At 43.9% G+C, this 12,987-nt stretch overlaps 1 protein-coding gene across 2 annotated transcripts in view; it reads left to right on the forward strand.

The window, feature by feature from the left end:
- creb5b (cAMP responsive element binding protein 5b) overlaps positions 1-12,987 on the forward strand; it is a 461,587-nt gene that overhangs the window by 291,787 nt on the left and 156,813 nt on the right. For both annotated transcript variants that reach the window (XM_041184407.1, XM_041184408.1), the window contains exon 7: positions 12,685-12,811. In XM_041184407.1, coding sequence (XP_041040341.1) covers positions 12,685-12,811 — 127 coding nt within the window. The remainder of the gene's footprint in view (positions 1-12,684; positions 12,812-12,987) is intronic.

A 12,987-nucleotide genomic window follows, 5' to 3' on the forward strand; every position in this document is an offset into this window, starting at 1 on the left:
TCGATGAAGAACAGGACTGTGTATTAAATATTCCTGGATATAAGGTGTTCAGGAAAGATAGGAAAGGTAGGAAACGGGGAGCGGTGGTATTAAGGAGAACATTGAAGTGCTGGAGAGAGAAGCTGTCCCTCACTGGTCCGGGACAGAATCTATTTGGCTAGAGCTAACGTAAAGGGAAATTCCAAAGTGTTCTATATGCATATAAATAGTAAAATGGAGATAAACAGAGGAGTGGAGCTGATTAGGGACCAAAAAGGAGATTTATGCATGGAAGCAGGGGGCGTAACTGAGGTATTAAATGAATACTTTGCATCAGTCTTTACCAAGGAAGAAGATGCTCCCCAGGTCAAGGAGAAAGAGAAGGAAATTCAGAGTTTAAAATTGACAGTGAGGTGGTATTGGATAGGCTGTCTGTATTTAAAGTTGATAAGGCACCAGGACTGCATGAAATGCATCCAAGGATACTGAAATAGGTGAGAGTGGAAATTGCAGAGGCACTGGCCATAATTTTCCAGTCTTCCTTAGACTCAAGGTTGGTGCCAGAGGACTGGAGAATTGCAAATGTTACACCCTTGTTCAAAAAACGGTGTAAGGATAAGCCCAGCAATTACAGGCTGGTCAGTTTAACTTTGGTGGTGGGGAAGCTTCTAGAAACAACAATTCATGACAAAATTAATAGTCACAAGCAAAAATGGGTTAATTAAGGAGAACTAGCATGGAATTATTAAGGCAAAATCATGTTTAACTAACTTCCGGGGCAGTGTTTTCCAGTTGGCAAGCAGGGGCGTGGCCGGCTCACCGATGCGTAAAATGACGCGGGGTGATGTCGGGCATGGGTCCCGACATCTCCCTGTGTCATTTAGATTGTCAGTTTGGCGGGCACGCAGTGGAGTCGGCTGCACGCCTGCCAACCTGTCAATGGCCTATTAAGGCCATTGAAAAAGTAATTGAAGTGATTAATGGACCTGCCTGTCCAACCTTAAGGTTGGCGGGCAGACAAAGTGCCCAGGCAGCCTCCAGAAAAAGCATGAAACCTCATCCACGGGCGGGATGAGGTTTCATGAAGGATTTAAAATTTTCGGAATATTTTTCAATAAAAGTAATGGACATGTCCCAGCTCATGTGACAGTGTCACATGAGAGGACGTCAGAAAAATTTTTGATAACTTCAACCAATCTCCCTGAGGTGGCACTTTGCCTCAAGGAGATCTGTGTGCTCTTTCGCATGCATGCACGAAAGAGCACACTCCTGGCTCAGGGAAACTACACCCCCCCCCGCCAGCACAGGGAGTGCACAGCACTTCCAAGCAGACCTAACACTGGGCGGGCCTTAATTGGCTTGTCCTCGCAAAATGGCAATGCGTCCCCAATCGGGGGTTCGATCGGGAACCCATCCCCCTGTGCCTGCTCCCACACAAGGCCCCCCCCCCCCAACTAATGGCACCCGCCAATATGTAAACAGCTTATTAAGGCCATTAAGAAAGTAATTGATGTCATTAATAACGCTGCCCCTCCAACCTTAAGGTTGGCAGGTAGGAGAAAAGGCCAAGTGATCTTCGCTTTTTTTAGGAAGCCTTATCCACGAGCAGAATGAGGTTTCCTGAAGCTTTTGTTAAATAAATAATAATTTTTTCTTAAATATCAAAACATGCCCCATCTCATAAGACACAGTCACATGAGCGGACATGTTTAAATAAATTTTTAAACCTTTAATTTTTTGAACATTGATTCAATCTCCCTGAGGGAGCTCCGTGCCTCAGGGAGATTGTTGTGCTCTTTCGTGTGCATGCTTTCGCTGGCCCCAACTGTCCCTCCTTCTCCTCCTGCCCGCACAGGTAGCACTGAGTGCTATGGCTCGCGTATTACGCTGGGCGGGCCTTAATTGGCCCGCCTGTGTAAAATGGCGGCGCAGAGCCAATCACAGGCGGCAATTGACTCCGCAACCGTGCCTGCCCATTCCTGCCCAACCCACCTGTCTCCTGAAAAATTCAGGCCTTGCTTCCCCATTACTTCCAGAATGTGTTTTGTGTCTTTTACTGTGAAGACAGATGCAAAGGGCCTAATTTTAACTCTGTTTAAATTTTGAACGGAGTAATATCTTCCTAAAGTGATTATTTAATACCCTGCCATTTCTTTATTCCTGTTATGATGTGGCAGATGCTGTGTGCCAGGCGGATCAAATCCACGAGGGAAACTTGATCATGTGGTCACAACAATTTTGCAATTTGTATTTTACTTCCAGATGCATGCCTTTAATTCAGTAATAATAAATCCACCCAGACTTCGAGATTTTTACCAAAACTAAATTAAACATTTATTAACAAAAGAAAAGATTTCAAGCACATACATAGGTCTACAAATTACTACTATAATAATTCCAAAAGCCCATAATTAATCTGGCTGACAGTTACACCTCTGTTAAGGCAACAGTAAAAACAAATAGATTTAAACAGACCCAGGCAAAGCAACACAATACCCTGGACAGTCACATTCAAATGAGTTTTCTCAGCTTCAGTTCCTGTAGATAGCAACTTGAAGCAAAGAGGCTGGAGGCTTTTCACATGTGTTTGATCTTAGAATGCCTTATTCTTACACATAACCTCATCTCCTTTATACATGTTTCTTCCTTTTAATGCAAATTCTATTGTTCCCATATGTTTTTGCAACTTTATTTTTCTCATAATATAAATCTTTCATAATACTAATTTTATCAGTAACCTTTGGGAAAAATAAAAATTGTTTGGCTTAGCTTCTAACTAGGTGTAACATCTTACCATCTCTTTGAAATTCAGACTACCCTAATTTATCTAAAAATGCAAATTTTCCTCACACCCCACATTCTAAAACTTCAGCCATGTTAGACCAGTTATCTCCAATTCAATTAAATCCCCCACACACACACACAGATACACACAGAGAAACTAATTAAAATCCCACTATTAAACCACTTTTACAATAATAGCATGAAAATTATTATATTTTCATGACAATTTCCTATTATAATTTTTCATGTCTCTGCCTCTAAGTGACTTACTTTCATTTACTCTTGTTAAACTCTTTGTTTCTACATACTTATAGAAGCATTTATCATCTGTTTTTATGGGCTGAATATTCCCCACCCCTTGGAGACAGGCTTGGAAGCAAGGGACCAGGAAAATAATGGGTGACCACATTGGTTCAGCTTTTTAAAAAATTCATTCATGGGATATGAGCATTGTAAGCAAGACCAGCATTTATTGCCCATCTCTAATTGTCCTTGAGAAGGTGGTGATGAGCTGCCTTCTTGAACCGCTGCAATCCAAGTGGTGTAGGTACACCAACAGTGATGTTAGGAAGGGAGTTCCTGGCAACAGTGAAGGAACAGCGATATAATTACTGTTCAAGACAGTGTGTGTACTTGCAAGTGGCGGTGTTCCCATAGGCTAGATTTTATGGCAGCAAATTGAATGCCCCCCCCTCACTACGCTGATCTACTGTTATATATTTTAACCTAGTTTTCCAATTTAACATAGGCAGCTTGCCCCTCATACCAGTGTAGTTTGCATTGTGATGATATTGGGTTGGCAATATGACATTATCACACCGGTCTCAGGTATTATGTAAGGCGAATGGGTGCCAAAATCGCAAGCCCGCTCTCCATTTTGAAATAGCCAATTAACAATCGATTGAGGTTGTTAAAGAGCCAATTGTATGCAATTTTTTGTTGCCTGCTATGTTTTTTGGGCACCAGATGGGAAAATGTTTGGCATGACAAGGCGGCAAAAGAGCGAAAGAAAAGGTTTGCCACCGGGATCATGGCTACATGTTGCAGCAGATTCTGTTGGTGAAGACAGCAGCATCCATGACCTGGATTTTTCCTATGGCTAACGGGCTGGGTGGGAGTAGGCCGGTGTGGAGCCGATCGCTGCCTGGGATCGGCTGCGCGTCGCAGTTTTATATGGGTGGTCCAATTAAGGCCCGCCCAGCGTAATGCGCGGCCGGTGGCGCTCAGCGCTACCTGTGCGGGCGGGGGGAGGAGGGAGAGTCGGGGCCTGCGCTCTTTCGTGTAAGCGTGCGAAAGAGCGCAGAAATCTCCCTGAGGTACGGGGCTTGAATAGAGAATAAAACATTTTAGTAAATGATGTAAAAATTGATTTAAACATGTCCCCTCATGTGACAGTGTCACATGAGTTGGGACATGGTTTGTGATGGTGGGATAAGTAATTTAGTGATTTTGTAAAAGCTTCAGGAAACCTCATCCCACCCATGGATGAGGTTTCCTGAAAAACATGAAGGCCACTTGGGCTTTTCAGCTGCCCGCCAACATTAAGGTTGGACGGGCAGCATTCTTAACTAGCTTAGTTACTTTCTTAATGGCCTTAATAGGCCATTGACATTTCGGCGGGCGTGCAGCCTCCTCTGGTGCGTGCCCACCGAACAAAATATCAAGATGATGCATGATGATGTTGGGACGCACGCCTGACGCCATCACACGTCATTTTACACATCAGCGTGTTGGGTCCATCCCCGTATGCCGACCGGAAGATTCAGCCCCATGTGTGTTTTGACTTCATTCGTTAACTGTTTTGAACCTGAGAAATAGAGAGAGATTGAGGGAGCAAAAGGCCTTTAAATTTGTGGCCTGACCGATTTCCTGTTCACGGCCTCTTAATCCAATACTATCTTTAACTCCTATTAGCCACATTTACACCACTTTATATTTGGGAATTTTATTCCTTAAGGGAATTATAATCATTGCAAGCTATGAATTAATTATTTAAATGTTTATCGTTGCCTATCTACTGTTATATATTTTCACCAAGTTTTCCAATTTAACATAGCCAGCTCGTCCCTCATATTTATGTAGTTTACTTTGTGTAGACTCAGGAACCTAGTTTCAGACTTAACCAAGTCACTGAATATATAATTGTACCATATTATGATTACCCTTCCCCAGAGGCTCCTTTACTACAAGATGATTAATTAACTCTCACTCAATGCATAAAACTAGATCTAAAATAATCTGTTCCCTGGTTGCTTCCTTAACATATTGATCTCAAAAGCTATCTTAAATACATTTGTTGAATTTCTCTGGAAGTGCAAATTTGGTTTACCCAGTCTTTATGATGAGTTTACTGCCTATTACTGTATTAGCCCTGTTACATATATGTCTAATTTCCTGATTTATAATCTGTTCAGCACTACAACTACTGTTGGGGATCAATAAAACAAAGCTCCCACCATTTGTTTTCTGCTCCCTTTTGTTTCTCGTCTTCGCCTGAACTGAGATAGAGAGATTAGAGTGGAAATGAGAATGGGCTGGAATTTTATGTCCTGTCCGGGAGTGGGCGACCTGCCCACCCTTTGGCAACTTGAGGCCCTTAACTGGCCAATTAGTGGCCACTTATGGGCCTCCTCCTGCCGATGCTGGTATTTTACCAGCAGTGGAGGTGGGGGGGTTGTCCATGACAAGTGGCAAGGATGCCAGGTAAACCCTCGCAGCCTGAGGGGGACAGTGGGGGGTGGGGGGGGGGTGGGGGGGCATCCTTTTCAGGCATCCTGTGCTCAACGGAGGTCCTCACCAATAGGAATGACTATTCCTGCTTGCCCCACCCCCCAGCCTCAAAATTGTGCCCCATCCCCACCTTTGCCAGAACCTGCCTGACTGGCCCCATGGAGATCGCCCCACTTACCTCAGTATCTGACCTCCATCACTGTTCCTCATCAGGGACTAACTGCAGTCCCAGTAGTGGCCACTGCACAAAGTGGAGCTGCTGGGACTAGAGATCTGTTGGCCGTCTGATTGGCCGGCAGCTCTTGAAGGCAGGACAACCTTCCCCATGGAGCGGAAAGCCACATCCTCAGACAGTTATCTGCCTGATGACTGTAAAATCTGGTCATGGCTCGCCTCCAATTTTTCAGCCCGTTAGGAAATAAAGATGGGTTAAGTATGTTGTATTTGTATTTGTAGGTGTTAGGAATGAGTTTTAGCTTTATTGTTTAAGTTTGATTTGTATTTCTTTATCTGTGTGTTAAGAAAGGTCAAATGGAGTTTTAGTTTCAAAACATTGATTGCATTTGTATTGAGAAGTTTACAAACCCTATAAAATAAAAGTAAACACACAAGAATAGAAAGAATAATGCTGTTGCCTAGCCAGATGTGGGTTCCTCCCACAAATATACACACAGAACTAAAGAAACAGCAGTTTTATATTCAGTTGAAGCCAGAGAGATTGGACACTGGGAGAGGGAACTGCAGATTTCCCAAAAGAACAAAAATGTTCCAAGTGAAGTAAAACCCCAAAAATCCAAGGGAATGGAAGAGGAGAAAGTCCAAAGAAGACCTTGTAGTCAAGGGAAGGACAGGAACCTGGGGAAAGGTCATGTTAAGTGAAGTTAAGAGTGAAGGGCAGACAGAAAGGCCCCAAGCTTCAGATTTAAAGTGAGATCAGCGTGCAAGAGGAAAGAAGGTTCAAATAGACTGAAGGTCTGTAAGTCTTTGCTATGGGCATGTGAAGCAGTGGTGTACTGTTAAGGCTGAGCTGGTGAGAGAGAGTGTATGGAAGACAGCTTGAATGCATGCGGTGACCGAAGGAAGAGGAACATCAAAAGGAGAATTCAAAACCCTGGAGGTGAACCCTTGTGGAAGGCATCCAAGAGAAAGTGTTAGTTTGGGAGAAGATTCCAAGGCGAGGTCTTGGAGAGTGGAGATTGGAAACCCTGTGTGAAGGGTGGAATTCAGTGAGACTAGTTGGATCATGGTGTGACAAGTATCTGGGGGGAATTGAAGTGGCATCTGTCACTTGAGGTCAGAGTGTGGTGTGTCTGACCACAGGGTGCCATAGGTTTACATGGGCTGGGTACTTAATGTGTACATTAAATTATAAGATAACTTTTGTAACTGGTGTTATCTTTACAAATGGGTTTTTCATCTGCAAAGGTTTGGGTGTAGGTGAAGGAATATTGTAATATAGTTCATCTTTTGTTGAATAAATGTTTCTTTTGTCAAAAGTTCATCAGCTGGCTCCTGTGACTCTGTTCAGTAGCTACTCTCCACGTTTTTAAACAAACAAATAAAAGTTAGGATCTATCAGGCAGGGTTCCATTCTGGGATCAGGCTTGTCCAGGGGTAATCTCAGTTGGGGATCATAACAAAGTGGGGGCTCTTGCAGGGTTCGAAATGTGGACATGTGGTTGGACGTGGAATAATCATTGGTCTGGGACTGGAAATCCTTGACGTTGGTGGGATTTGTGAATCCTTTTAACATGTATGTGGAGGTGAAGAGGCACTGGACATTGGAATTGGAGTTGCTATGTGTTGCTGTGAGTTGCTGAGTGCATATGAGTTATATGGGTTGGAATTTGAAATGGCTTTGGAGGATGCTAAGACTTTTTTACAAATGGAAAATGTAACTGACTGGTTTACAGAAATTAATCAAGAGTAAGCTGATGGAATTGATGGGGCTATCAGGCAGGTGGGGAACAAGTGGGCATGCACGTGAAAGAGTGCAGAAATCTCCCTGAGGCAGCTCCGTGCCTCAGGGAGATAAGTTTTACGTTTTAAAACTTTTAATAAAGAAAAAAAATTAAGATGCAGTGTCACATGAGCTGGGACATGTCAATGAACTTTAATGAAAAAAAAATTTAATTTGTAAACCCTTCATGAAACGTCATCCCGTCCATGGATGAGGTTCCATGAAAAATGCGAAGGCCGCCTGGGGTCTTTGCCTGTCCCCCCATCCTGAAGGTTGAACTGGCAGCTTTCTCAATAGGCTTAATTAGCTAATTAATGGCCTTAACAGGCCTTTGACAGCTTGTCTGAACTGAAAATCTAAATGACGCGCTGTGACGTCAGGACACCCGCCTGATGTCACTGCGTGTCATTTTACACCTCGGCGAGTGGGCCCTGCCCCCGCTTGCCAAGCCGAAGATTCCGCCCTGTGTCTTTCAGTGAGGGCTTTCTCGTTTCTCTGTCTCAAATTCTGTGTAGAAACTCTCTCTTTCCCAGCTCTTTATCCTCAGTCTACCTTTCTTCTCTATCAAACTTCAGTCTTGTGGATATTACCCCTGTACTCTCTGGCTACAGCTGGGAAACCTGCTCTTCACCTTTTAAATTGTTCATAAGACTTACATTAAATAATTAAAAATCACTCAGCAAACATATTGGGCAGGATTTTCCCACTATGTTTCTGAACCCTGTTGTCAGGTTCAAATGGGGGTCAGAAGTTGGTACACTGTGTGGAAAACATTGTGATTTTCTCTGGAGCTGCCAGTTAATGGCCAGAGGACGAGGTTGTCATCCAATTAAGAACGAAGGGTCAATCAGAGGCCTTTAATTCCAGCTTTGAAGGAGCAGCAGGATGTCATGTCAGCTAAGTGAGGGGAAGGACATCCCAAAATGGAGGACCCCTCTCTCCAACTTTTTTAAAACATAAATTGGAAAAGGCCAACTGGTCAGTGCTGACCAACTAGGCCGCCACTGTGGTGGGCAGTAATCTCTCTGCAGGGTGGCCTGCAGCTGCTGCTACACCCTGGCAGGCAGGGAGGCCTCACAGCCTGTCTGGAGTGCTCCACTGGGACGTCGCCTCCGTGCAGTTAAACTGACCCGCAGGAACCAGGAGGCCAACTGGAAAATCCCAGTCAGCCTCTTTTACGGGCCTTAATAGGCCAGTAATTGGGACAATTGGCTACCCACCACATGCAGGAGTAGCCATGCAGCTGCCCTCACACCGCCCGCACCCCCCACCCTCCCCCTCCATCTCGGTTGCAGGAAAATGTGCCTTCCTGCCCTGATTTCCAGCCCCAGCGGGGACTCAAAATCCAGCCCATTATATGCACTATAAACACTTTAAAAATTGAACAGTATGTTTTCCCACTGGCAAAAATCAGATGGTGAGCCCAGGGAGTGGCGGTGTTCAGAGATATGCAGTGTTACCAAAGATGCTTTGAAGTCTGAACCAGTAAAGATCGGCTAGAGGATTTCCAAAATCTGAAGTTGGGGCACACCTCATATGAGAGGGTGGGAGTTTGCTACTGTTCTGCTGCTTCTCAGGGGTTCAGGCTGTGTGGGGTGTTCCTCCACAAAAGAGGCAAACCAGTGGAGGAGGAGTCAGCCAGAGCTGGAGATGATGTTTGAGGGACCAATGTGTGAACATATTGGAGGAGTCCAGAATTGTGGAAAATTGGCAACTATGTTATAATTCACAGGTGGAATCTCACCTTCATGATCTCTGATTCATTATCAAGAAGGGTTTTCCACAAAGAATTCAACTGCGGATAGATTTTGCTTTTTGCTAATGATGGGCAAAGCCCTCATTCAAACCCAGCAGCTGCACTTGACACAACGGAGCAAGAAAAATGAGAATTTATTTTTCTTCACCTAAGGTGCCGGGGAGGGGGGTGTGGAGGGAGATAGTGGAGGGCAGAAGATACAAGAATCAGTTTATAAGATTTGACCTAAAATGGAGACTGCATGGAAACTGCTCAGGCCACTCAGACGCCAGAATTGCCAGCAGAAAATGACACCTTCCCTTATAAACCCTCTCCCCAGTGTGAGTCATCTCTTGGCGGGACTGGGGGGGAATGAAAATTTCAAGGACAAAAATATCGCCCGATAAAAATGGAACCTTGACAAGTGAAAAAAGTAATTTTTTTAAAGGAAAAATAACAATTGTTGTAAATGTTTTGGCATTAAATTTCCAAGTGCAAATGAAGCACGCTGTGCATAAAGGCAATGGCCAGGATTTCCCAGTCCTCCCTGCCGTGGGACCGGAAACTCCCACCTGAAGTCAACAGACCTTTGACCGGTCCATCAAATTTTCCGTCCCCGCCGCGATGATTCCTGCCGAGGATGGAACTGGAAAATCCTGGCCATTAAAATTTTTTTTGATTTCTTCTCCCCAATTTCCTGCTCTTATCTTAGTGTGTTGACTTCCTCATTGGGTTTCAGTTGCACTGGCAGTAGTCACTTTCTGGATCTTCACTCAGTTAGCCATTAACCATATGTGAGCCTTGACAGCAAATTGCAGAAGGCTACTGAGTGTTAAGGAATTAAGCTGAACTTTCAGTTAAGATCAGAGAGTGGATTGGAGGCAGGCAGGCCTGCAATTTGGTGCCGCTGGTCACCGTGTCGGTTTCCCGCCACTGTGCTGACCCCGAGCTATTTTCAAAGAGATCAGGCTGGGGTCAGATCGGCAAGTGGTGGATAGCAATTATCTACAAGTTAATTTAATTAAATGACTTATTAAAGCCCTTTTGCTGCACCAACTGGGATTTCCAGTTGGCAACATGGGCAGCCCACATCAGCCTAGATCATTTCCATTCTTATAACCATAGCTGTAATTTCCACAAGTTTTGCCTTTATCGAAACCTGATCAAATGCCAATAGACAGATGAGTGCTCGTAAGGCTTTTTTAAATCAATTGCTCTGATGGAAAAGAAAACTAAAGGCTATTTTGTTTATGCTGTGAAAAACACCTTGTCAAAATTATTTCAAAACGTGTTTAAATAAAAACCTAAAAATAATCCAGTATCCATCTACCTGGTACATTCCTGGAATGACAAGCAGTTATCAGGCAGCCAATTCAGAGTTACAATCTAAAAACAAGTTTTCCAAATTTAAAAAGAATCTAAATCTGAAAATTGAGTTCCATTTTGTTCTTTGTCAGTACTAACATTTGCAATGTCATTGGCACTGGATGTAGATTTGATTGGTTTTGGCTGAGATTGAATAACATGTTAACAGTCATTGTCAAGGTGAGGTACTGGCAAGTGAATGGCATGTGTATGGAGTCACATTATCTTAATATGCAGTATAACTGCACTCCAGCAGGAAGTCAACATCTTCAGGACAGTCAAAGAAAAAATTGGCAAGAAGGGAGAAATGAAATCAGGATTAAACAAGCATGTATAAAAGAGAGAAAGAAAGAGGGGTATTTGCAAATAAGTAATCAAACAAAGGATTCATCTTCTTTGATTTACATACAACTTCCAGTTTCAAATCATTCAGCTTTATAAATTGTAAAATACTGGAATGCAGCACTTGTTCAGTTCCCTCTGGTATATTGGAACACTCATGTTATATTGTGACGTGTACCTTTGATTATGTGATGAATAAAAGGTTGGTATTTTTATAGCTTTCTAACTGTTCTTCAGTTAGATTTAATAAATTTATTTGTGACACTTATTAAAGTTTAGAGTATTATTAGAAAGTCAACACATATTGGGAGGAAATTTGATTCCATCCATCAGGAAATGAGGCAAAGCAGGAGTTAAGGCCCAGTCAAGGCCTGCCCAGCGTGGAACTTGAGCGGCAGTGCTCAGCACTGCCTGTGCAGGTGGGGGGAGGAAGGTGAGCGGGCCTAGCGCGAACTTTGCGCTTGCGCGCCAAAGAGCGCTTCAATCTCCCTCAGGCACGGAGCTGCCTCAGAGAGATGAAGCGCTGTTTAAAAAAGCTAATGCACAAAATAAAAATGTCTTAAAACTTGTCCCTTCATGTGGCTCTGTCACATGAGGAGGGACAGGACTTTCAATCAAGCATTAGATTTTTATTTAATTTTGATTTGCTTTAGGAAAATTCATCCCCCCCGTGGATGTGGTTTCCTAAAAAATGCAAAGGCCACTTGGCCTTCTCCCTTGCCCGTCAACCGTGAGGTTGAACGGGCAGTGAAAATTTCAGGACAACTGGTAACCTAATGGCCTTTTAATTGTTGGCAGGTGCACTGCCGGCTCTGGCACGTGCCCACGGACCTAACTATCGCAAGAGTGCATGCTGACGTTGGGAAGCTTGGCCGGCATCAACGTGCTTTCTTTCACGCTCGGGCATGTTGGGTGTGCGCCTACACACCAACGGCAAAATTCTGTCCCCTGAAATAGAAACAGAAAATGTAGGACGTACAGCAGATCTGGCAGCATCTGTGGAGAGCAAAGCAGAGTTGACATTTCAGGTGGATGACTCAATTCTGATGAAAGGCCATCAAAGTTTATTTGATATGTTTAAATACGGGCCCTACTGTGCAATTGGAAGCCCAATTTAAAATTTAAAATGGATTTCCCAGGGGTCACAAAACCCAATGGTGAAAGAAAGGCGGGAGCTGCTGTTTCTATGAAGCAAGTGCCTTTCTCAGCAGTCCTTGTGGGCGAGGAGGAAAAATGCTTCTCCTGGGAACCTTCAGCGTCCCACCGCCTCATTGCAGCATCTCTCTCACCTCCCCTCTCCCCCATCCCACACCAACATGATCATTGACCTCCCCATTGAAGCCTTAGTGGTCTTTCTCTCCCTGCAATGACTTCTGTCTGCCCTCCTGAAATTGCTAACCATTCCCACAACCTCTGCAAGCCCCAATCAACAATATTCCTGTCTTCCAACTGCTAAGGAGTGTTCCAAGGGCCCTGGGTGCAGCCTCCAGTTGTTACTTTTACATTTGGACTGTGTGCCAAGCTGTTATTTTGGCATGCTACCAGGTGGGAAACGGAATAAAAACATCAGTAGGTCACTCAGAAACCATGATATTGGTGGGCGCCTGTGCAGTGTGCCAGGCATCCATTCCACATATTTAAGTCTTTACTCCCCTGCCTATCCTTTCCCATCATAGAGAGGTTAATATTAAGGCCATTGTGTTTTTGTTAAGGTATTTTGTGTTTTTCACTTGCCATTCTGATCTGTAAATTGTTTTCTGATGTCCTTCACCTCTTTTTGTTTCCGCAGGCCTGTCCCAGGGTCTCTATCGTCATTACTGCATCTCCACAATAGACAAAGGCAGCCCATGCCAGGGTCCATGCCTGGCAACCTCCCCAATTCCACAATGCCAGTATCTTCTGCAGTATTGATGCCTGTAAGTCTTCATGATTTTTCTAACTTTACCGTTGAGTTTTCTATCATCTGACTAAATGTATATTCAAATGTCGTTCTAACATGGCATATAACCACCTTGCTACAAATTTAAGTCTGCAATAGCTATCTTCTCATTTCAGTGCCATCAGCTACTCCCTCAAGTGGTGTGACCAATTT

The sequence above is a fragment of the Carcharodon carcharias genome, chromosome 3 (assembly GCF_017639515.1).
Source record: "Carcharodon carcharias isolate sCarCar2 chromosome 3, sCarCar2.pri, whole genome shotgun sequence".
In the NCBI taxonomy this organism is placed as follows: Eukaryota; Metazoa; Chordata; class Chondrichthyes; order Lamniformes; family Lamnidae; genus Carcharodon; species Carcharodon carcharias.